General features: G+C 44.6%; 1 protein-coding gene across 2 annotated transcripts in view; it reads left to right on the forward strand.

The window, feature by feature from the left end:
- The first annotated feature begins 778 nt into the window (after positions 1-778).
- The window catches only part of Oamb (Octopamine receptor in mushroom bodies), a 28,564-nt gene continuing 2,668 nt past the window's right edge, over positions 779-26,674 (forward strand). Inside the window, exons 1-7 of one of the 2 annotated variants that reach the window (XM_070286776.1) lie at positions 779-856; positions 1,620-2,026; positions 10,281-10,704; positions 15,767-16,058; positions 16,126-16,362; positions 17,538-18,063; positions 24,254-26,022. In XM_070286776.1, the coding sequence (XP_070142877.1) occupies positions 15,807-16,058; positions 16,126-16,362; positions 17,538-18,063; positions 24,254-25,158 (1,920 nt within the window). In that variant the 5' untranslated portion in view covers positions 779-856; positions 1,620-2,026; positions 10,281-10,704; positions 15,767-15,806 and the 3' untranslated portion in view covers positions 25,159-26,022. Of the gene's footprint in view, positions 857-1,619; positions 2,027-10,280; positions 10,705-15,766; positions 16,059-16,125; positions 16,363-17,537; positions 18,064-24,253; positions 26,023-26,674 lie in introns of those variants that run through there. The other variant, XM_070286775.1, reaches the window with a different exon arrangement.

Here is a 26,674-nt window from a genome sequence, read left to right on the forward strand (position 1 = left end):
GCAGCGGGCAACGGGCATCCTTTTGACTCGACTCCCGGCCGAATTTGCCAATTTATTATGCGTGGTTTCTTTTATTGGGCCGACGACTGTCGCTGTCTGTCTGCCCCTCTGCCCGAAAGGTTAACAAGCAAAAAAGCGTCCTCGCAAATCAAAGGGAATTTTAAGGAACTGGCTGCAGGCAAATGCAGATTACGGGAATCAAAAGCTTATAATTAATCAGATCTTCCTGGTTGTGCCTGGGAAAATTCGCATGCGATTTTCCCCGAAAGCGAAGCGTCTGTTGCTGCTTCTGAGGCGGCCTATAGGAAAATTCACTTCTATTTGGCTGAGCGCTGTTCCGTGTCCCAGGTTCCGCTTCCCGTTCCGTTCCGCCGTTCTATTCCGCACGTTCACAAGAGGCCTGTGACATGGTACAATTACTGAAGGTGGTTTAGGCGGCAATAAACGACAATAGGATTAACCCATGGGTTTGTTAGGTGTAAATTTGCCTTTTATAAAACAGAAAGTTGAAGTTTTTAATTTTATAATTGTTGATACATAATATGTAGTTTAAAAATACTATATATATTTCGTATATACATACAAAAAAAATTGTACCCACACATTTTGCTAAGGGATTAGTTTCCCAATATAAATTCATCTGCCACAACCTTTCCTGCCAAAAAACCTACACAAACTGACAGAACCCGAACGCTTCGACAGCCGACGAGACTACCTTCGTAAGTGTTTCATGCCATGGCCTGTGGACCGCCAACTGTTGGCAGTTAGTTCATTTTCAAAGCTCTGCCGCGTCGGTTGTGCCAATTCGCCCGAGCGGAGCATTCTGGCTAACGGTTCTTGCCGACGGCACATAACGGTACATTTCCCTGCTGTGTGGGTGTTGTGCGACTGGTGGGAGTGAGTGTGTGTGAGTTTGCGAAGTGCCGATCGCGTACAAACAGCTGTTGCCACCATTTTGCGAATGCAGTTTCCGCTCTCAGTTCCTGTTGAGTCCTTGTGCGAGCCAAAGGGATAATGCCAGATACCAGTTACAGTTTTAGGCCCCGTATTGTGCAAATGAAACCACAAAAGGGTGATGTCTCTGGCTTTTATTAATACCTAGATTTAAGCCAAGAGCATCTAGCTGCATACGTGCTTTCCGCCCAATGTAATATGCATGAAAAGAAAGGGAGAAAAACCCAAACGAAATTTTAATATTCGCAAAAAGCGCGACAAGTGAGTGAGTGCATTAATTGTGAACTCGCGGGTGAGTGGCGACGAGTGTGAATGTGATTTATGTGATTCTATGGGGTTTTCTTCAGCGCCGTGCTTGTTTGCGAATCAATTCGGTCGCTTTCGTTTCGTAATTCCCTCATTAGCAAACAATTTTCTCTTCTGTCATTCATTGACTAGCTGCAATTTTCATAATTGTCATTGCCGCTGTCACAATGCACAAATGCAAAAATAAACATAGCTGTTTATAGATGCCCCGAACATGATGTCAGCCGGCAGAATCCAAATTCTCTGGGCTAAATGTGCTCGGCAGTGACAGCAAATAATTGTTTTGCCATAAACTGCCAGCTCACAACGTGGCCAAACTGTGCAATCAGCAAATAAAGCATATTTCAATCAAATTCTAGCGCAAACAAACTATTAATTTCACGAGCCCGGCTTAGCAACGCCCCATCGAAAGATCAACACACCGAACACTGAGCCGAGCCATGGAGATTTTAGGCAAAATGCGTGCAATTACTCAACGCCTGACAACGAACTGATTGCCCCCAGAGAGCGAGAGCGAACACAACCCGCGGCAACCAGTCGAGGGGCCGCAAAAAAAACACAAAAAATATATATCAATCGGGCGAGCCGGTTAACGCCTGCAAGTGCATCGGAAAATACAAATCGAAAACAACATCCACCAAGCGGAGCGGCAAAAACTTGACCGAATTTCCAAGTGCTTCGGCGACGGCAGGCGGCAGCTTGCTAATCTCGCCCAGAAACTCCGATCCGATCACAATCGCCATCGAGATCGCGATGATTTATGCAGGTGAGTCTGCTGGAGTTAAACGCACTTTTCGCGGCATTAAGACACTGGAAGAAAGTTTTGATCAAAAATACAGAAATACTTTTTTAAGGACGCTCAATTTTGGGGTATTTATGATCTCTTAGGGGTACTGCAAACTATGAACCTGTGGATATGAAAGGCATTCAGTGGAGATTGTTATGGATTGGTTACATTACAGAACGCAAAACAATTCGTCTTTAACAATACGCTTTAGTGCCATAACGGTATGGCTATAAATCCATAGAGTCGGCTAATTACAAACCCATATCAACATACACGAAGGCGACGACGTAATTAGCAGGAGGGGCAGGCGCGTGGCATACAAATTACGAGGCAAAATTGAAAAATTCGTCAACTGTTTTGTGCATTTCTGCGGTTTTTTTCACACAGAGCTTAGCACGTGCCCGACTGCCTGCCGCCCACGGTTACAGATTTTGTTTATTCACTTTCGGTAGCCTAATTAACTAAATTGGCTGGCCCGTGTTGACAATGGAAACCAAAGTGTGACCGTCCAGGGCACTTGGCAAGAGTTGTGGCTCCGCCTTCGGCCCATCTTGCCACCTTTCTCCCGTCTTCCTTGCCGACGCCGAGTGTGAAGCTTAGCAGACACAAAGGCCAGTTGACAGGTGAAATGGGAGCAAACAATGGCAGTTGCTTTGACAGGGCCCACAAAGGCCCGACGGGCCGACCGACTGAGCCAATAATGTGGACTTGGACAGATGGGTTGGCATCCCAACCGAGCGGGAAGCGGGGCAAGCTGCGGGAAATGTAGTAATAAATAAGGTTTTTTTTTTTTTTAATGTATCCTAATTTATTTCAACTTAAAGTGAGAAATATAAGGCAGCCTGACTTTTATTTAGTCATTCCCAAACATTCGCATATGCGGCCAAAGTCACGATTCTCTGACATTCATTACCCCGTGTAAACCAAAGTTTTAACTGATTATAAAAGCAGCTTAAAGGTTTTTAACTTTGCAATGCCCTGGGCAAGATAGTGAACATTAATAAATACTACATTGTTTCCTATTTTACTTAATTATTGGACACCTTTTTTAAGCCAACTTACTAATGAAATGAAGTTGTTTGTGGAATTCATTGAATAATTAAAAAGTAGAGCTTTGTGAATATACTTTGTAACAAGTAAAACAACATTTCAAAAATAAATATTAAATATTTAATGTATAAAGATTTGGACTCAAGTTTTTATGAATATTTATTACAATTCTTCTTCAAGTTTATTAAAAGTTTTGTTTTAATATTTTCCCTTTTAAATTGACTTATTTTTAAAAATGTAAGTAAACTCTAAAAAAATTGATGCATTTTTATGTTGTTATATAATTTAAATTAATTTTGTACTATTTATTTTTACACAAATAATAACAGAGAATTTAAAAGCGTTTCAAAATTTCTTTATAAACTATTTTGAAGAATTTATTTGTTGTTAAAAATAATTTGGCACCAGTCTTAATTTGCAAAATTATAATTCATGTATATTACTTAAAAAGTAACAAATGTTTACTCATTTCTATAAGGAAAGTAATTAGAATTTGATTTTTAGTTTAGTTTCTATGGGAGAAACCGCGCTCCAACCAATATCCCCAAAGCTGTTAAAGTCAGCTTCATGCCTTTGGGAACTGGGAGCTGAGCAGCGGAGCTCCAAGTGGCAACAAAGCTGGCCCTAACATAATTCGGTGCTGTGTGCAGCGCTCTGTGAAGGCATTCAAATTGCTTCGCTGTCCAGCTGAAACAACAATGCCAACCTACGTGCATAAGCCACCGAAACCTGAGATTCTTTCGCCCAGTCGAACACAAAAGAGCGTCAACATAGAATTGTGCAACCAGCAGAGCAAATGACTTGCCACTCGGCCGGAGGGTGAAACTTTACAACAAAGGGGGTGAACAGCAGGGGGAAGCAGGTGGAGGGGCACTGGGGAGGAGCTGGGGGAGAGCCCACACGTACGCTGAAATAAAACAAACCAAACCAGTTGAAATATATTAATGGGGCGGGCATGAAATTGTTTTAGGTGTTCGCTGCCGCCGCCCTGTGTGTGTTGGCATTAAACTTGACATTAAATAACAATAACCCGGCAATAAAACGGGGCAAAATAAACGGGGAATGTGCAGGAGCAACCCTTTCACTTTCACTTTCGCCTTCAATCCTCCACTCGCCGTTTGTGCCAGTTTTTGTGCCACTTCTCAGCCCTATTGCGAATTTCTCACCTCGCGACCTGCTGGCTGCTTGGCACACGCGTCGTATGCGCAATGAGGCTTCGGGGGGAGGCAGCAGACAAACGACAAGAAAACAATGGCAAACACACGATATTGCGTATGCGGCGTGTGGGCCGGGTATCTGCCAGAAAAATCCCCAAGAGCATGCGGGCCTCTGAATGGGAAGTATCTGCCTAATGTATTTAACACTCAACGAGCACTTTTTACGACGCCCCCACCAAAGATGCTGGGATGCCAGTGCTTTTTGTTTCCTTTTCATTCGCGATGATTGCGCTCTGTTGCTTAGGTGGAAGGCAATCAAATTTACCATGGCGAGATCTCGTAAAAGTTTTGATTGACACGCAGTCGCCTGCAAATTAACAGCTCATTGCAATGCAGCCACAAAGTGGAAGCGATGCCAAATGAAGCATGAAGGGCCAAGAGCCAAACGGCCAAACAGCCAACAGCCAAGGGCAACTGGAACGGAAATGAGTTCACTGCTCGTGGCGGTGGGCTTAGCTCTTGAAAAATCACCTAATTCATTTAAATAAGCAAGGAGATGCCGGCGCCGAAAGCAAGTCCATTTGCCGAAAGGGACGTGGCCTCTTGCGCTCGGGAAGTCCGAAGTCGCCTTGGCTTTTATCTGCAAAGATGTGGAATGCCGTCGAGTCGACAAACTAATTTAAAAATCCACTTGCTAAGCGTTTCCCACCTCTAGCTCTCCAGCTCCCAGCTGCCAATTCCATGGAGAGGCACTCTCCGGGGCCTAGGCTATTTATTTTTTCATTCCCTGGCTTTTATGATGATTTTGCACTGCGTGGCAATAGTAGAGCAAACATTTTAGCCCTCGAGTGTTTAAATATAAAGCGGAAATGAGCTTTACTCCCGGTCCTTCGGCGCTCCACCTACCAGCTTTTCCTCTCGGCCGAAACGTGCCCAATGAACTGAGGACTCGCCAAGAACTTTTGCCAACTTGGATGAGTGTCTATGGGTCTATATGGAAATGCTAATTAATGGCTGCAACTTTCTTTGCCAGACACTTTTGAATTAATTGCACACCTCCACGAGCCACGAGCCAGTGCGATTCGTCTGCCCTGCTATTTTTACGGCCCCCCATCCGAGGTTCGAGCCAGACTCGAGCCATGTTTGGGATCCCAACACCCGGCCACGCCCAGGCACACGCTGAAATCGTAAGATAATGGATATGAGCAGAGCTGCAGTCGCTGTGCGATTGCATCGGAGAGAATAAAATACATTTAGTTGTGTGAAGGAAAACAATTTATGGATTTCATTCCGATTGTTTTGTCATGTTGATTGGCAGCCCGAATTGGCAACAACTCATGCTCTGGCATCTCGCCCTATCCGATCGAATCCGGCACTGAACTTTGCTTCTCCGAACCCAGATCGAGTCAACTGAAAATCGAATTTGTTTCCTGGGCGTGTGTGCTCCGGAATGTGTGGCTATGTAATTAATCTAATTAGCAGCTATGTTTGTTTCGGGCTTTGTCTGCCATTACGTGCGTGTTGAAAGCCGAACTCCCACCCATTTCCAATCCGAATGAAAGCCTTCTATGCATTCACCACAGTGGCATTCATTAGTTAATTGATCAAGCGTGGCGAAATGTGACTATCTTGGGGTTTAAAGCCTGCCCGCCCATTCACTCAATTTAATTTTTCAAAACTGTTTTCTAGTGCAACGAGTTTTTGTGGCTCAGATTCTGGCAGGGAAATTCTTTTATGACAGCATAAAATCCAAACACAAATTATTTCGCCCATAGAAATACAAAAACTGCGAATTGTGGAGGCTGTGAAGCGAAAATACGAGTCCGAACGACGAACATACTGCGACATAGACGGACGCAGGCTTGAAAGGAAAAGTTGTGCCGGCATACATGTGTATTCTTTTGCATATATAGGCACTATATGCCAGGACGATTCCGGCGAGAGTGTGTGCAAACAGAGAGGCAAAGTGCCCAAAGCGTTTTCACAGTCAATTTTGTATGTAAAGGCAAAGACAAGACAACGCCTGACATGTGTGCGCTGGCGGAGGAATGGGATCGGGGAATGGGATCTGGAAATGGGAGTGGGGATGGGGTTGCCTGGCTTAGTGTAAATTTTTATATTTCGTTGTGCATGGCACATAAAACCTTTTGTTAGCAGAGCCGTGCTGCTGCTGTGTGTGCGGGTTAGTGTACATTTAGGACAGCGGCAATGAGCATGAAAGCCATTAACTACCAGCATACGAATGCGTCCATATTTTAGGTAGTTTTCGGTTTAAAAAGCCTTTAAGGTTTCGCTCCCCAAAACGATCACACTTGAGAAAACAATCGAGTACATCGCTAAGAAAAGAAGAATTTAAAATTTTCATTTATTTTTCGAATTATATTACTAGTCTTACGGTATTCTCAGTATAGAAATTAAATCTTACATTGCGGAAAAATCATAAGAAAGTCTTGCTAAGGTAATGTTTCGACCCTTTAATGTAGAAATGTTGGACAGGATCAATGGAAATTGCATTATCCATTAGCTTAAACGTTTATCTTCCATGGGTACCGGGAATCGAAACTAAAAAAATCTTTCTTTATTCCCATCCTTGATTGATTGTTCTTTACTTTCAAGTAATCTGCTGCTTCACTTGTTGTATTAAAAATAAATTATTCCAAGAACACTTGCTCACATATGTCTAAACAAAACCTCGCCAAAAAAGTAGTTTTGTTCAAGTGCGGTTGTAAATAAAAAACTTGACTACATTTAAATATACTGTGCTATGATTTAGTATAATAATTGCTTTAAAAAGTTGGCTTATTAAGCTAGCTTAATTTTCCTTTAACAAGTATCTTGTTGACGCCAAGCTTAGTCAGTTTGATTTAGAAATTTAAATGAAAAACTATATTTTATGCGATTTTGCAGAAAAAAACAAAAACAACAGCCAAAAATCAAGCCTAATAAAGCTATTCTTAAAGACAAAATTCAGAAAATATATTTAATTAAATATAGTTACTCTAAAACTTAAAAAACCAAAACAGCATTCCCATGTAGCTTCCTAAGAATACACAGTTTGTTGAAATCAATTCATGCGTGCTCAAAGGCTAAAGAAAACTAAATTATTTCGGTCTTATTTATTCGTTTGGCAGCCAAAAATAAATGTGTATAAACACTCTCGCTTTATTAACAATAATCCTATTTGGCAAGCACAAACTTAGCATGGAGTAAACAAGTCTGCGCCACCCCTGTGCAGGTGGTGGCAGTGGCAGTGGCAGTGGCAGTTGGCTGTAGTGCACAGCACAGCACACTTTTACCTTAACGGCAGCACAATGAGCGGCAACAATGGGGAAACAGAGAAGAACAAACAAATGCAAACACACAAATGAAAATGAGTGCGGACCGAAGGAAGCGCGGGGCGAAGGCAAATGTAATGACACTTAAGTGGCCCTGAATCTCAATCTCTTTGCAGTCGAGTGATTTCGTCTTGTTGGCAACTGGCAGCGCACTTGGTGACCTGGCCGGTGACGTATGTGGATGCGGGTGGTCCTTGGCATTCCTCTCTTTTCGGGGATAAGACATTTTTCTGGACTTTTTACGACCGTCCGGGGTCTCATTTGCGATTTGAACAAGCGGAGCCGCATGAAACATTTATGGCTATGCTAATATTTGGGCATGCACATATTAGATTCATACGTAATGACTCTTTATGTGATTTATTCGGGTTGCTCGGACCTCTCACAATAATTGCATATATACATCAAGGCATATTGCACTCGTAAATTTATATCTCTATCGTTAAGATAGCCAGAAGGAGACACAGGGTCATTAATTAAAAATATTTTAAGAGTAAAAGGCCAAATATATCAATTAAGAAATGAACAAATAAGAGGTAGAAAATCAGCATATATTTTTTATAAACCTATACATACATATACATTAAATTAAAATCTGATTCCTGATTTTTCTGGTCTCTATATTGCAATTCACAGCATTTATATTCCCCTTTATTTATCTGTGTTTGTTTGCCCCTTTTAATTGTGCTTTCTGGTTAAATAATTCCCAACTCCCTTGCCATTCGTACTTTCCACACGAATCCCCTTGGCCACATGAGAACTAAATTAAACCTTTCCTGTCTATTTGCTTGTGTTGCCCAGGAGAGAGCCACTTTTTTGACGTATTCGGCAGACAGCTAATTAGCTTGCCAGACCACTGAATTCCGTATGCAACGCACAGTTCTCCCCCTAATTTGTCGGAAGTCGCTCGCTTTCCGGCTAAGAATAAAAGTGCCTGCACATGACGTGGCATCCTCCGGCAATGGGAGTCCTCACGAATGTCCTCCAGCTCCAGATCCAACTCTGTTGAGTTAATTCCATTTAGCGCACACGAGCACGAATGAGATCGGTGCGTGATGAGAAGCACGTTACGTTACATTACGTTCCCGGCAGTGCATAATGCCATAATGACAGCCACAAAAGGTGGAATCATTATGCAAATGTCGTTAACTTTGCATACAGTTCTCAGCCATTTAATCGCACGGCTTCGCTTCTGGCCGGAGATGTTTTAAAATGAATCAATGCTCTCGTGCCGGGCGGCCATAAGGCAAATATGAATATATTTATTAATAGGTGTCCACTCCGGATGGTCCTGGGTGTGCCGGCTGAAATGAATAGAAATTAGCCGGAGTCGAAGGAAGGCGAATGCTGAATGTCATTAAATACAAATTATGGTTATTAGCGGACTCTGCGGCCCTGCGAAGGGCAGGCCCTGACAATGATTTGACCTTCTTGGCCGGAACGCGCGGAAAATTTAAATGACGCATTCGGACTGGGGCCGGACTGGGGGCACAACTATATTCCTATTCCATTTCCACGTATTTAGCTGCTCGGCCCGAATGATTTGGGATATTTCGGGGACGTGGCCCTATTACAATATTCCCATTAAATATGCGTGAACGCGCCGAAAGCTTCCCGACTCGGTCGCGCCCATGGCTCATTCGGTGTTTACAATGTTGACAGCCGGTTCGGTTCAGTTCCGTTCAGTTCGGGCTCGACTCAGCCTCAGCCTTAACCACGGTCAAGGAACACGCTCAAGTTATTAAACATTGATTACCTATCGATTTTATTCAGCTTGCTCATTCCGCTCCGATTTCGTGCCCTTTGTGTGGGCTGGAAGTTTGAAATGGAAGGGCGGAGGATGGCACAAATGCAAATTACCTGTGAAAATGCAATTTCTCTTCTTCTGGTTCTTGTCACAGTGGCGGCAACGCAGTTTGACATTTCATTTTCGGACGCCAGGAAGAAAGGGACACCCAGCTTTAAGGACAGCTGGAAAATCTCCTGTCAGGCTGACACCCTGTGAAATGTGGAGGAAAGGAATAAATTGCGGAAGAATATTGTGCGAGTTGAACCAAATTAAAGGGAGAATGTCTCCAAGATTGCCAAAGCCGTTACTGCATTCGGCCTGCCAGGCAGAAGTTGCAAGGGCCCACTCATCAGAATCGAGTTATTTGTCAGTTTTTGTTGGGCAACTCACTTATTTGTTTACTTTCAACGCAACTTTGACATCGAGCGAGCGCCGGGCCCGAGAAGTTCCAAGGTTTCTGCACAGTCACTGGCGAAACTTTCCTGTCAGGCAATTAGTAAATTCTGATAGCTTTTGTCAGCTGAGATATTGCCATCCGAGAGACCCGATTGGATTTATTGATTGTCATCTAAGTGGCTGGCAGAACTTTGCAAAATACAAAATCCCCTTTTCACAGAAACGATTTGGACTTTCTGTTGATGTTGCCAATTGCTCTTGAAGCTCCAGCAACGTGACATTTTATCACAGAATTACTATGGCTGCTGGCTGCTGCTGCTCAGTTCAAAATGGCTCCTGATAACTTTCTAAGCTCACCCGGACGCATTGACAGGCTGCCATCGCTTTCATGGTGTTGACTTGTTGAACGATAAATTGCGTATACGCCGCGTGATTGATAAAACGAGCTTGTCCAGTGTCACCCTGATTTAACTCCCTTTACCGTTCTGTTTTGTTGTTATTTGCAGTTTATTTGGAGCACCCGACAGCACTCGCAAATAATTGACATCGGAGTGTTTGCTCTGCACACATTTGATATGTAAACCGCGGGTCGTGCAAACAACAGTGTAAACATCTATATTGGACTGCACGGCGCGACAGTTACTGCCACACATCGACACCCAGTCCCCCGCGTAACAGAGCTGTCCTGGATGGAAGCAACCTGCGGGTGCCGGGGCCCACGAGACGCTCAGGGATCAACTGAAGCGGCGGCAACGGCATCGGTATCGGTATCGGAATCCCTATTGGCACGAGCATCAGCGCTTACCACCGATTGCCAGGCACAACCGCAGCGTCAACATCAGCAGCCACATCAACAACATGGCCATAAAGCAACAGTGTCCAGCAGGCTGTAATTCATGGTTACAACTACCCAACAAACAGCTGATATTGGTGAGTAAAATAGACTGGTTTTGGGTGGGGCATTAGAATGTATCTACTGTTTAATTAATCGCTGCCAACAGTGCATTCATTTTAGCTCTATTTTTATCACCCTCAAAAACCCCTTAAACCAGACTTTGATGTATTAAATAGCCTTGGTTAAAGCCATTTTTCTATGTGCATGAGCTCAGGTTCCCTTTGAATCCCGATTAAGGGTTCATTTACTGGGCCAGAAGTCGTTTCTTTGCTCGTATCTTGATTTGCCTGACAACTTATGGAAACAACGATCAATCAAACAATTTGACTGCGACTCTATTTACCCAAAGGAATTGCGAGGAGTGGAATAGGGAATGGAATGCATGTCGCGCACAATTAGTCAAGCTGGTCGTAGAACTTGCGCTGTGTGTTAAAAATTTAGTTGGCAACATTTCCTGTTATTATTTCCGCAGTTGCTTCCGTTGTGGCACTGAGGCACGCACGTCCTGGCCAGCCAAGCCCCAGCGGGGCTCATCAGGACCAGCGCTGAAAAGGGTTTTTGGCGACACTGGCTGTGGCTGCAGATGTCGCTGTAGTGGCAGTGACAGCTTTAGGCACGTCCTAGTTTTGTGGCCATGGCTGTTGCTGCTGCTGCAACTGTCAGTTGCACATTTCACCGCTGGCGTCCTGCGTCCGTCTGGCATCCGTGTCCTCGTGAATGTTGCAATCAACTCTGACATGCTGATGTGTGTGCCCGACATTGATTATCTTGTAGCTGTCTTGTTGCCTGTTTGCCTAGCCTGGCTGCAGTCACCGTTGGCCAAATGAGCGGCAATAAATCCATGGAATATATCTCCGCCGGAGACAGCAGGAGTCGGGAATCGGGGAATCAGCATCAGCCTGTGTCGCGTTCATGTGTCTCAGGCAGATGGTCGTAAAGTGGCGTGTGCTCAGTCGTAAAACTCCGAGGCGAGTGTAAAAGTCGGGGATCTGTTAATGGCCCAACTACTTAGCATTATCAGCCAGTCGAGCTATTAATTAAATTTTAATTACTTGAAGTAATTTTCATAATAAATCAGCCATTCAAATCAGCTCGGCGAGAGGAGCAGAAGCAGCACTAGAAGCTGGAGCTGCAGAGTTTGGAGGAAGGGTCCTTGAAGCCACTCGAAGCGCACCACTTGAGCAGCAAGCAAATCTCGGCTTATGGGCAAAGCCGGCGAACACATCGAGAGGCTTTGGCCTGTCATTTGCATTTGATTTTCAACTACGTAATTGTATTAGGCGATAACAGGGGATTTTCAGAGCCTTCGGCAAATATTCCCCAGGATAGTTTCAAATGTTAAAGTTCAGGCCCCGCCATCCTCCATGTTTTGGCGCCACTCCCGCGCAATTATCAGAATTAAATTAAAAGTTTTTGCAGAGCTGTCGACGGGCTATTGCAGTTGGCTGAAATCAGCAAGCCGCAAAATTGTTTTATCTGCGTGGGGGTTGCTTTGTGGCTGCGAGTAATGGTTTTGTTTCCGGTTTGTGGCCGCTGCTGCGAATTGTTGCGAATTCCGCTTTTTAATTCAGATCATTTAGGACCCGAAACTACGGGTCCGGCTAATTGGCGGCAACTGGATTTTGTGCCACAAATGTAGCGCTATTGTTCGCTCCGCCGAAGCGAGCATTTTCCCGGAAAGAGTTAATCATGCCGCTGCAGTTATTGAAATCTATTTTTGTCCTTGCTCACTACTGTTTCAGTCAGACTAATTTCAAAGAATTTTCAACAGTGGAACAACGATATTTTTTTGTACAATTTTCCTAGAAACTCCGTCAATTAACCCGAACAATTTCCAAACAAGAAGGTCCTCGCAGAGGTGAACTCTTAGAATCCATTCCATATTAAATTCTGGGTAAAAGTTACTTATATCTGATACTGACTCTGCCTTGTGGCTTTATCAACTTGTTGAGACGCCTACAGCACCTGGCTGTGCTTGCTTTTCCCCTCTCGCTTGCTTAACTCTTCCGAAATCGGATTTTCTGCAGTTTTCTCTGCGGGTTTATGTGTGCTTTTAATTTCCTCTCAAGCTGCGCCACACAAATTGGATTCGGGAAAAGGTGAAACGAAATGAATTTATGCCACTCCACCTGCACTTTTCGGTCTCTGTGACTGCAGCTTAATATTTATTTTATTATAATGGAATTTATGCTTAATTTGTATGCACAAAGCTGTCGGCAAACTGTCTCTATTGTTTGTCACTGAATATACATTAAAAATTCCTTGTTGAGGGAGAACTGCTGGTGCTGCAGCCAGGACACTAAGATAAATAAAATTGTGCTGCAGTGGCGGTGCAATGCATTAATGGAAACGTTTAATTATTCCGTATTTACTAAAGAATTTCTATGGCTATGGCCTTTGCTGATTGCCCATTAGTTTTGTCAACAGCTTTGCTCCTCTTCCCCGGCAAGTCTCTGCTGATTGAAGAAATCAATCAATCCCAAGTGCCTGTGGCTTAATGAATAGAAAAAGAGCAAGTGTCCTTGACTCGAGTATAGATGCAGTTCTAAAACTTCCACTTGTACACAGAAAACCGGTCGCATTTCATTTCTCCATAAATATGTATGATTAACGGCGAATGTTATTCAACTTTTTTACGCCTTTTGACAATTTAATTTCGCCTAAAGGACTCCGTTAACTTTTTAATGCTGTAGTAATTAAATTTAATTTGCTTCAAAGCGCCACCCCTGCGTTGCCACACACTTCGTACTTTGCTTTTTATGTCCTCGTCAACTAGGCGTATGCGTAATAGAACAGAGAGCACGGCAGAGCCTGAGGATGCTCTTCCTAAAGAGCAAGGAGGGTATTAGGATTATAATTATTATTTTTTGAAACAATCTTTTATGTGTTTACTTCTCAAAAAAGTTACCCAAAATCAAGGCTTGACTTATATTTACATTTATGCCGACTCTTAGCACCGTAATTCCCTCAACAAGAGTATTAAGTGTGCAGCAACGCGTATACGCCGCGTGGGTCGCGGGCAAAAAAGCTTTCACAACTCGGTTTAAATGCCAATTATTTATTACACTCGGCAATTTAATGTCGGCGAATTTCAGCGTGCAACTCAATTTGGGCATTTCTCATTATTAGCTGCCACAAAGCAAATTTCGGCATGCAAATTTTGTGCGCCAAGCAAATGCCATCAGGCAGCGCCTTGGCTGTGCTCCGACTTTGAGGAAGGCTTTCTGCCACGACCCCGGGCGCAAATGCTTTTAAACTTTACAACTGGCAACAATTTTGGCCCAGACCAGCCCGGCAGCAGCTCCTCTTTGGCCTTTGCATTCTGTTTGTCATGTGGCTAATTTATGCGGGCCTCGTGCACGCACTTTTTGCCCCCGATTGGCCCTATTGTGGCACACTGCGAGCGGCCCATAGCTGCCAATTACGAGCTACTACCGAATGCCGGAAAATATTTTGATTAACCTTCGCTTGGAGCGGTGCCAATGGAGGTGTTGCACAGCCTTGAACTTGGCCCATGTAATAAATAGTTACCTTCAATCGATACGAATGCATATTTCGCTCTGATTTTCTTTGTTTGTGATTGCCTCCTGCGGTCGAACAGGTTTCCAGGATATTTGGTTTCTGTTGTGGACATACACTGCATTATTAACTACGCCCCACGAACCGGAACAGGTGCCCCGACTGGCAAAACCAGAAGAAGTTGCCAAAAGTTCACACAATCGGCAGCAAAGTGCGTAGCGTAGCTCCCGAGGCGGTGAGGTCTTTAAGCTAATGTATATTTTAATCGATTTGTTGCGTGCTGTGAATATTTCATGCTTAGCAATTACCCCAGAAATCGACCCAGGGGATGTGGCGGTGGTGGTGGCTCCCTCTGCTCTTTTCAGCTGCGTGCCTGGCCCAGTCGGGCCAGCCATTAAAGTCAAAAATAATTTCAAATATTGATTAGTATCCCGAATTGTGCGCGAACATGGGGCCTGCTTGATGGCAGTTGATTGCTTGTTTAGCTGAATGAGTAGTTTATCGCTCGATATGAGCTCTCCTCAATGGGTCTATCAACAATTGATTCGCATGCCAATTCATTCATAGATCCGCCCTCCCCCCCCCACACACTCTGAAAACGACCGCAATTAATTACGGCAATTAAATTGCAATGTGCAACTGCAGCTGAATACCAAGTGGCAGAGATACGGTCCATTCAGAGGTTGCCTCCTGGTCCACGGAGGCCTGTTGACGGCATTGAGTTTCCGCAAGCATTTAATTTGCCATCATTTGGCCAGGTCAGCCGCGGTTATGCTTAAAGGTGGCTTATTTTGTCTTACAAAACAATTAAGCAAATATGCCGGCGGCGTTTTGGTATAAAATGCTCCCTTATCCTATATTCCCTCCCTCGCTTTTTGTTCACTGCTGGCTTTAATTACCCTATTTTTTGTTTTCATGGCTGAAGGCGATTCCCCATTCCCTTTACTTGACTTCTGACGCTCATTAAAGCTTTAAATATAAGGAGAACGGATACAGGAAAAACCACTTTCAGTGTTTTCTACTTAGTTTAGACTTCAATTAAGCTAAAATATTTATGTGTAATGAGCCCGCATTTCGTGAGGTTTTCTATTTTAACGCTCAAGGTTGCTGCGCTGGCTTTGTATTAAAGTTTTCTTTGCTGAAAATTTGAGTTTCCAATTTATTATGGCCAATTTAAATTTTTAAGGTAAAGCTTTAGCAAGTAAGTTGTTGGTTACATTCTGCTGGCATTTTCACAAAAATATTAACAAATTCACTTGAACTTGATTTATTTTTACCGCGAATTATTTTCTATAAACATTCGGTTTAAAGTTTCCAATTATTATTGGTCAATTGCTCTCCTCTCCCTTTTTCCCTTTATTCCTGAAATAGATTTACGCCAAACCACCGCACATTTGTATTTATTGGCGGTGTTTTCCGACCACTTCGTTCACTTGGGGCTATTTATAGACCGCCTCTTTATAAATTAATTAGGCACGCGAGGGCAGGCCCCCGGCGAACAGGATGGGACGGCAATTAGGCGAACTGTCAGCTGGTCGTGGTCTCGCTAACGTTCCTTCTTTGACCTTTTAATTGCAGGCGGTGAACACGGATACACACCCATCTCAAAAGTACCGCCATGAATGAGACAGAGTGCGAGGATCTCATTAAATCTGTGAAATGGACGGAACCAGCCAATCTGATCTCCCTGGCCATACTCGAGTTTATCAACGTTCTGGTCATCGGCGGCAACTGCCTCGTGATTGCCGCCGTCTTCTGCTCCAACAAGCTGCGTAGTGTGACGAACTTCTTCATCGTCAACCTGGCCGTGGCCGACCTGCTGGTGGGTCTGGCGGTGCTACCCTTCTCGGCCACCTGGGAGGTCTTTAAGGTGAGCTTACACAGCTTTACAGCCCTAATGGGTATCTGTTAATCATCGCTATTGTTATCTCCTGAAGGTCTGGATATTCGGCGATGTCTGGTGCCGCATCTGGCTGGCCGTCGACGTCTGGATGTGCACGGCATCGATCCTGAATCTGTGTGCCATATCCCTGGATCGCTACGTGGCGGTCACGCGCCCCGTCACCTACCCAAGCATCATGTCCACGAAGAAGGCCAAGTCCTTAATCGCCGGCATTTGGGTGCTCTCATTTGTTATTTGCTTTCCGCCGCTAGTCGGCTGGAAGGATCAAAAGGTAAGTCCGACCCGCCAGTCCCACAAGTGACCCACAAGTGACCCGATGCGATAAATTAACGAGCCAAGCGCGGTTTGTCTCTGCCAAGTCGAAGGACGAGGGCCGTCGAAATTGAAAGTCGGTAAACTGTTTTTAGCACGCTCGAGCCTCGTAAAGAACCGGCGGGGCCGAAAGTTGCCAAAAGTCGGGCCCAAACTGGGGGCCATTCTGTCATTGACACCATTTTCGGGGCTGAAAGTGGTTGCCCAACCGCAACGACAATGACGACGACGACAATGGCTTGTGCCAAAGACTGCAATCCGGCTCATTTGTGCCAAAATTACCGTAAAACAAGACACGAGCTTCGTCCTTTTGTGGGACCATTTCTAATTTCCCCCTCCGTTCCCGTCGACAGTGCCTCCCATCTCGGTAAGACATTCTTCTTACGCAATGGCACTGATAATGATGTGTTATACATGCCGCCAACATGCTAGGGGGAATTTATGAGCACCCAGTCAGTGGGTAATCAGATCAGAGCCGGAATTCATGGCAGGACCCGGTTTATGGCCTTGTCTCTTGACAGTCTCTAGGCCACATGGCTTCTGCTTAACCGAGAGCTCGTGCCAGCTTCCCAGACATGGCCTCAAGGTGCCGATGCACAGCGAAAAGTATCGCTTCGAGGACTCGATTCGATTCGATTCGATTCAACTCGATTCGATGGGATTCGATTCAATTCCATCCCATTCAGCCTGCAACTGCAGCGGCTGAGTGCAGCTGAATGGGCCGCGTTGAATGGATGGCATTCAGCCAGCCGGCTACCATATTGAAACTCGGTTAGCCAGTCGAGGCTGTTGCCATCGATTATTACTGCGACGTCCCACTCCGCTAGATTCAATTCGGATTCAGGGAGGCACAGAAAGGATGGCCCAGCCAACATGCTCTCACATACAGCTCGCGGCATTTATTTCCCCCGGCTGTTGGCTTTTTGTTACCGCCACCTTTTTGGCCATATTTATGCGCAACACGTCGGCGAATATCTCTGGCAATATAACCCGCTTTAAGTTGCATTTTTATTGGCTTCTTAGCCCGGTGAACAGGGTGCCAGGACGCGGTCGGAATTTTAATGGGGTCCTACGAATATCAAGTGTCATCTGATGATGATCCCAATCCCCACCTTCCTTTCTCTTCCGTTCCAGGCCGTCATTCAGCCGACCTATTCGAGGGGAAACTCTACGCTTTTCTACGCCACCACGATGTCAAGCTCGGAGGATGGCCAACTAGGGTTAGATAGCATTAAGGAAACGCCTCCGTCGCCTGCGTCATCGTCGTCGCCGCCGCCGTCACACTTGGGCAGTGGCCACGCCTACAATCCGTACGATCCCGATTTCGCCCCCATCGATGGATCTGCAGAAATTCGCATTGCGGCCATGGGCTCCACGAGCACAACGGCGGCGGCGGGTGGCTCGAGCAGCACGGAAACAACAACGTCCACGGAGATGGACTACGATCTGCTCAGCTCACCGCCGCATAACAGGCCCCAGACGGTGTCCGGCAGCTGTCCGTGGAAGTGCGAGCTGACCAACGACCGGGGCTATGTGTTGTACTCTGCCCTGGGATCCTTCTACATACCGATGTTCGTGATGCTCTTCTTCTACTGGCGAATCTACCGGGCCGCCGTCCGCACCACGCGGGCCATTAACCAGGGCTTCAAGACCACCAAGGGTAAGTGTGCGTAGCTGGCCATTGAGCCAAACCGAACCACCACCTCCAGATCATTTGGACACGATTGTTTGATCCTTGTCACCTTGTCCTTGTCACGGTTTGTCCTAACTTGTGCGTAGCTAACAGTTTGGTTTGATTCTCATCTCTCTCTTATATTTGTTCGACTTACCAATAAGTAACGTACGTATTACGTAATCACGTAGCTAGTTCATTTTATTCAGCTTTAATATCGATTGCTAAACAGTTTCAACTCTCTCGACGTGTAGTCAATAGTGTGACGTCCCGTTTTATTTTGGTTACCCCAAAGTGTACAGATCCACACAGAGAATTCATGCCAGACACCCTCACAACACCCAGCACCCACCCCAGTTCCAGTTCCAATCCTCGTCCTCGTCCTCGTCCTAGTCCTCATCTTTGTCCTCGTGCCCTGAAAAACATAAATTGTCGGAGGAGTAAATAACAATTCACTCCGTGTACGTGTGTGTCCCTCGGCGGGGCTCAGCAAACATGAGGAACTGTATAAATCGACGAGAGCAAAAAAATAGACAACTAAATTTACATTCATAAATAACTACTCATACGGCAATACCCACACACAGACACTTACACATACACACTTACTGTCGGCATTTTGTTTTTGTGTTTTGCACATAAATAAACATGATAAATAACATTCAAATGAGTAAATATATATAAATATACATATGCATATACACATAGTGAAAGCCCAGGCATTACAGAGTTAACCCCTTACAACCGATTGCCAATAGAGCTATGATTTTGGGCAAGCGAATAAAGTCCCCCTAACAAAAATATATTTATAAATCCTGTACAAAACGGACGAGTCTTAATTCCCTGTAATCTAAATCCCCTCAACATTATTCAAATGAATGTCACTTTAAATTAGCATCTGAGAGCCCCAACTTATGAATATTAACTAGCCTAGTGTGTACCCATCTAAGTGAACATATACAGTGATTAACGAAACTCCAACATGAAATTGTGAATAATCCCAAAGCGCCCCGCCCCCTCCACATAATAATAAAAGCCCCATTTAAAGTGTTTTATCCGGAATCAAGTTCATTTCCCTGTTCGCATCCCACCCGTGACTTTGCTCATTTTAAATTATCACAGCATTATAGCAATCACATGCTCAAGGCAGAGGAGTCACGCATCATAATTAGCATTATTTCCCGTGATGGGCAAAAACAAAAATCGATGAGCATCTGCCGAGTGCTGAGGCAGCACATCAAACAAATCGGCTTAGATAAAAAGGCGGCCGGGATTAAATGAGAGCGAGAGAGGCGGCCAGGACAAGGCAGACATGAAAGCGACCCAGCGACTAAGACAAAAATGCGAATATGGCTTCGTCGTTGTCGTGTGTAGCGCCCGTTGTCTTTGCGATTTCCCATTTTCTGGGGTCTTTTCATTTAACCTGGCTCAAGCTCTGGCCTAGTGCGGGTCTCATGGGTCCCGCGTCCTTGTCCTGGTCTCTTCGGTGGCGATAATCCCCGGGAACAGATTCCGTTTGAAGTTAGCGAGCACACATTGAGCTGGCATTGAGTGTTTATTTTAATATGGGCCAGATTTCTTGCACAGCGCACTTTCTTCCGCGTGATCAGCTCATTGGGCAGCCTGCTCCATATCATTTATCCTTGGAGCCCCAGATGACAAGCGAAGCGCACGCATTGGGGTGATAATCTGCAGTAACTAACCTAATCCCAATACCAGTCCCAGGACCCGCCAGGCTGACCTGACTTTCTGGCTCGCCGTTGGGAAAATCAATAGCCAACCGGGAAGTCAATGTTCCGGCTAATAGATTGGCGGCCCCACAAGTCGCGCTGCCCCAGCAAGTAAGCTGTGAAAATTGCATTTTAAAAGTGATTGCATACTTGGGGGCAGTGAGTGCCGCCATATTGGAGCTAAGTCCATTTGAAAGCTCCCAGGACGAAATGCATTTCGGCCCAGCAGCTTACGTCCCTTCCTCATTGCCCTGTTATTGTTATTGTTTTCGTTTTCGTGTTGCCACTGTCGTGTCGTTAGTTGGCGCCATTTTGAGCACAAAGCTCAGATTTGCCAGCAGCACACACACACACCAACAGAGAAGACAGGCGAAAAACAGCGTGTGGCAGCCTTGAAATATGCTTTGTCTCCACACAATCACAACCACACCCACGCCCATACCCAAACGAGGTAAGACTGCTGAAGAGAGCTGTTTACCAACACAGCCACACACAATGGACGGCTCGTTATAGTTTACCGCGTAAACAGGCGTGTTCAAAATAATAGAGGCCTTGCTGAAAAATATTAATTTCATTAATAGAAAACATCACTGGTTTTTAAATCTCTTAAAAATAGTAACAAAAAAAGTATGCTTAAATTGTCACATTATTAAATTTCAAATTAATTATATTGTAGTCCATACTTTTGGGTAAAAAATTGATTTAAGTTGAGCTTGTGAAGGCGTTGAATATGTGTTGCTTTTGTACTTATAAAACAATTAATTTAAAGAAATATTCACCATATTTTTACTAACAAAAGACGTAACATTTTTTAAACTGTGCCCTCGCCTGTTATTTTGAACACTGCCGAAATACATGGGCCACTTGCCATGTGCGTGCAAAAAGTATGAAAACGCTCCGTGACACAATGCGGGTGGTTCTGATGCTTTTGGCTTAGTTTTTCTACAATTTTCTCGTTTATTTTTTTGGAGGTAGTAGGTCTACCATCCATCCCACGCGCCTTTTCAGTGGCTTTTGGAGGTAATCAAGTTTCAAGTTCAAAACTTGCCGAGGTTCACGGCGTCGACCGGAGGGAGGGTGGCGGTCTGTTATTGTTGGGCTTTAGAAATTTCAAAAGTGTGACCCTGGCCCTATGTCAAGAGCAGAGCTGAACGGAACGTAACGTAACGGCACCGAGCTGCCTGCGGCAGTCAGTCTTGGTGCTCGAGTCTTGAGTCCAGGGCCTTGACTTGCAGCCACAACCACTTGTCTCCTGTCCCGACCAGGCCATCGTTCAAAGGTCACAAGCAGGCAACATTGGCCCGCATAACGCACGTAGAACTGAAAAAAGGACACTCACACATCAATTCTGGGTAATTACCCCGCCAAATGCGCAACTACGAGGGTGGGCTGATAAATAGTCGGCCTAACAGAGAAAAAAATTGTTTTTTAATTCATAAATATTTTATTCGATTAGTGTTTTCTATTAGCTGATTACTGTGAAAGTTTCATGCGGTTTTATCAACACAGGTAATTTTGGCGAGACTTTTAACGCATTCACTTTTGCATTTCGTCAATAAGAATAAAATCGAATATCGTGCTGTCACCAGAGCTTGCAAATAACTGTCGACGGGGTTTTTCCTGTGCTCTCGGTGCGAGCAAAACCGAAAAAGATCATACTCTCTCGCTCTCGTTCAGAGCAAGGGAGTTTTGCTGTCTTCATTTCGGTTTTTTGTTGAACGCTTTTCGTTGAGCTCTTTTTGCTTCGGCCTTTCAATGAGCCGTGCGTAAAGAGCGGGACGAGAAACGTTCGCACACAGAGAGCCAGCAAAAGACCAAGGGACCGAACAGCTCAGCGCGAACGGTCTTCACCTTTGTTTGTTTTTTTTTTTTTTTTTTTTTTATTTATTTTTGTGAACAAGTGTCCATTTAACAAAATGCTATTAAAAAGAATAGAAAAGTTTTAGACAATTTTGTTTTTAAATCGCAACTAAACGTTTAACGATTTGCTTGCCTATGCGTGTGAATGTATACCAATACATACGCAAAAGACTTTTGTTCACTGACCACGGTTCATGGGACAACCGAAACAAAGCAGAATAGAAAAAAACGAGTTCGCTCTGAACGCGCGCGAGCTGATTCCAAGAACTCATGAACTGGTGCTCTCTGAGTCTTTTCGTAAAGAGTGAGAGAGAGACAGATATATGCAGACAATTAGAAACGGTCGACAGTTTTTTGCAAGCTCTGGCTGTCACGCAACCGCTTGCAGATTGCGCAAACCAAAACGAATTTTTTCGTCGTTTTGTGACTGTTGACGAAACCTAGATTCATTACCATACACCAGAGAGTAAGGAACAGTCAAAGCAATGGATTTCAACTGGAGAAACGGCACCGAAAAAGGCAAGAATCGGTTTGTCGGCCAATAAGGTGATGGCAACGGTTTTCTGGGATTCCCGAGGTGTAATTCATGTGGATTATCTGGAAAAAGGCAGAACCATTACGGGAGAATACTATTTCAATCTCTTGGGACGATTTGATTTGGATCTGAAGAAATAAAAGGCCGCACATGGCGAAGAAGAAAGTTTTGTTTCACCAGGTTAATGCTCCCGCTCACAAGAGCTTTGTCGCCATGTCGAAATTGTGTGAATTGCACTACGAAATTCTATCCCATCCACCCTATTCTCAAGATTTAGCACCCTGTGACTATTATTTATTTCCAAACTTAAAAAAATGGCTTGGGGGTAAGAAATTTCAGTAAAATGAACTGGTAGTCTGTGAAACAAACCCCTATTTTGAGGACCTGGACAACTCCTATTTTATAGAAGGTATTGGGAAACTGGAGGATCGGTGGTCCAAGTGCATACGTCTAAAAGGAGATTATGTTGAAATATAAAAAAGAAAAATTTAAAAAAAAACGTATTTTCTTTGTAAGGCCGACTTTTTATCAGCCTACCCACGTATTTAATTATTATTAAATGCCATGCAATCAGGGTCCACCGCAAAGGTGTGGCGAATGAATCGTGAGCCGTAAATGGAAAATTAATGACCGAATGCGGCGGATAATGCTTTGCAATGGAGTGGAAAATGTAAAATGCCAGCAGCATTTTAACGTAACTGGGGAAGACAAAAGTTATACATTTATTTAAATCAACAACGCCGCAGGAGCCGAGACATATCCACAGGCAGTGGACACTGGGAGAGTAAGGCGTTCCCCGGGATTGCGCATTCATATCTAGGCATATTTACATACATTAGGATATATTCGTTATATGTTTGTATACAAATTGTTTGTTTAACTTTCATTTTTCGGGGCATATAAATACATATGTGGGGAAAAAATCAATAGTGGATCCTTTTTTATTTACACATATGCCGAGTTCCTGTTTGCCCTCCATCCCGCTCACTCGCGCTTATTCATGGGCGAACAATATTTGTTCTCAATAGGTTTAATATGGTTTATGCAAATGAAACAGCCGCCTCCTTCGCTTTAAATTAAGATAGCCCGGGAGATACGGCGCTGACTGAATATAGATACATATCGGTGTCATCGCCAATATTTATTCAGCTCAGACCTCCGCAATGATGGCCGTCTGACGGGCCAGGGAATAACAAATAACGAATAAATAATGGCCTCGTCTATTTATATTCTTTCGGGGTAATTACTTAGGCCAATTCAGGAAAAAAGGTACCTGAAATCGATTGGGACAATTCATTTACGGCTGCCCATAGCTTTGTGGCGTACATTTAGCATTTCAATTTCATGTCCTCCCTCTCCTAGGCATTCCCAGCCCACTTGACCTATCCCACATTGGATAATAAATAGCAGAGGGTAAAAAACAAACAAACAAAACCAATAAGCCCATATAAATTAACAAAGTTGTTTATAGCAATTAATTACCAAACATATTTTGCATTTATAAATTATGTGATTAACATCTATAATCCCCTGTTCGAACCATGCCTGGCCCTAGTTATAGTCAACCGAAAAAAGAAACTAAACAAAAGCAAAACAAAGAACATTTGATAAATTCCAATATTTGTACGTTTTTTCTTGTACTAGATTTTTATACTGGAATGAGCCCTTTTCTCTCTATAAATAATAAATTAATACATTTGTAATTGCGATGTATAGCAACGTTTTATTATACTCAATTACTCGTAAGTTTATTCCGCATTATATCTATCTCAATGTAACAGTTCGTAGTTAGTCAGTGTAAGCCAAACAATCTTAACCCAACTCGGGGGAGCTGCTCTTCTGCATCTGCTCCTGCGAATGTATCTAACCGTTCACCACAAGCAACAGCAACCAGCGCCACCGATCGTCCATCTAACCACATGTCCATGTACTATACAAGCTGAATGTCTTACATCCATGTCCACACACCTCAAGACCACACTGACCACCGAATCTCATCCAGAGAGGTGCTCGCGAAGAATCTCCGCCCAATCGCTCCACTCACTAATTGCAGGCAGCCCCCGCGAGTCGGGCAACAACCGTGTGGACGAGTCCCAGCTTATCCTGCGCATCCACCGAGGACGACCCTGTTCCACGCCCCAGCGCACCCCCCTCTCCGTGCACTCCATGTCCTCGACCTTCAGCGTGAACAGCAACGGGGGCGGCGGTGGAGCTGGGGCAGGAGCTGGATCAGCCGAGGATCACCTTCAGGGCGGCACTCCGAAGCGCGCCACTTCGATGCGCGTGTGCCGTCAGCGACACGAAAAAGTGGCCATCAAGGTGTCCTTCCCCTCCTCCGAGAACGTCCTGGATGCCGCCCAGCAGCAGCCGCCACCACCCTCGCCCCATTACGCAGTCATCAGCAGCGCCAACGGACGGCGTGCCTCCTTCAAAACGAGCCTCTTTGACATTGGCGAGACCACCTTTAACCTGGACTCGGCGGCCGGCTGCCCCGCCGGTGACCTGGAGAGCGGCCACTCCAGCAGCTCGTTGGCGGCCAAGAAGCGGGCCGGGAAGCGCAGCGCCAAAATCCAGGTGAAGCGATTCCGCATGGAGACGAAGGCGGCCAAGACGCTGGCTATCATCGTCGGCGGCTTCATCGTGTGCTGGCTGCCCTTCTTCACGATGTATCTGATCCGGGCCTTCTGCGAGAACTGCATCCAGCCGACGGTCTTCTCGGTGCTCTTCTGGCTGGGCTACTGCAACTCGGCCATCAACCCGGTGATCTACGCGCTCTTCTCGCACGAGTTCCGCATCGCCTTCAAGCGGATCGTGTGCCGGTGCGTGTGCACCAGAAGTGGATTCCGCGCCTCGGAGAACTTCCAGATGATCGCGGCGCGTGCCCTGATGGCGCCGGCCACGTTCCACAAGACGATCTCCGGCTGCTCGGACGACGGCGACGGCGTCGACTTCAGCTGACTAATCGGCAGCTACGAGCCGAGTCCTTTGCAGCGCACCGCCTCGCTGCCCCAGGAGGGCACTGGATCCGGTTCCGTGTCGGTGTCGGTGTCCGGATCGGAGCGCCGCATACGGCGTGGTGGCTTCTGCAAGGGGCGCGTTCTCTAGGGGGCGGTGAAGATGCATTTCTCTCTTTTGATACTTTTGTAATCACCGCCAGAAGCAGGCGCCGGTGCAGGCGCACCCGCATCGCACTTTCAAAACTGTCAGTATTCGCATTGAACGACGTGTAACTGTATGGCAATAATTTTCATGTATTTACCTAGCGCTAAGGCCATGTAAAACTACTTATACTTAAACTACACCTATACTTACCCTATGAGATACAGATACGCAACCAAGAGATACACATGTTAGCCGTAAGCAGCCCGTTGTTTTCAGTTCCGTTGTGTAAATGTGTGTTAGGCGCTGGGGCAAAGTCACACGCGTTAGTTAATCCCCAGGAATATTATATATATATATATAAATGAATGTATATGTATGTGTGTATAGCGGCTGTGTAAGTCGGCCGCATTTTCAATAAAAGTTAAAAACTAAACAACAATCGAACTAAGCATACGAAAGCCAAAAACAAGTGCCGACCACGAGAAAAAGAAATTGGCAAATACCAGGGAGCTCACAGGTCACAGGGTGCTGGCATTGACAGCAGGTCAAACAGGTATTGGCAGCTGGCAAGAATCGAATAGGTAATACAGAGTCGACTATTCTTTACACTAGAAATTAAAGCGACTAGGAATTACTAACACATTATCTGAATATCTAAGCGTAAGGGATGTTTACTGGGTTTCTCTCATAAGTCAAGCTGCATTATTAAACTTCTTTTAACATTTTACAAATCGCTTTTATAGCTTTCAACAGATTTTACAACATTTTTCAAGTTATTATCTCATACCATTTAAGGAAATAGCCCAAGAATTATTATTTCTTTTAAAACCCAGATTTAATTGCTCATTTTATTTTCCCAAATTTTAGACTTAATGGTAAGTTAATATTATATTTTTATGATTTTAACAAGACTAAACCTCTTACATTTATTATGTGGAATTCTATTTTGTTAACAAATTCAAAAGACCAAATAATTCCTTTTAATAAAATTAAATTCATTACTTGTTTAATTAAAATGATTATATTCATATTTATTTTTCAAAAGTGCAAATGTTAGGGTAATGTAATGGCATCCTCTCGACTGGCTACTTCATTACTAGGTTTTGGGATCTCCCTCAAATAGCAATCATCTTTGATAGGTGCTTTTCGGTCACTCCCCTGTATGTTGGCTGCCTATGAGCTTTACGGTCTACTGCTCACCAAAGTGTCCAAAGGGATATTAAAAGGCTCGGGGAAGACTTGAACCCACAAGTTCTGTTACTGTGACTTAAAGCCTTCAATACTGCGTCTGACAGTAAGCCAAAGCCATCTTGTAATACGGCCTGAGCCGAAGCAACAGTGCCGGCAACGGCGGGCGTAAAATACTGCATTA

Source organism: Drosophila kikkawai, chromosome 3R, assembly GCF_030179895.1.
Source record: "Drosophila kikkawai strain 14028-0561.14 chromosome 3R, DkikHiC1v2, whole genome shotgun sequence".
Lineage (NCBI taxonomy): Eukaryota > Metazoa > Arthropoda > Insecta > Diptera > Drosophilidae > Drosophila > Drosophila kikkawai.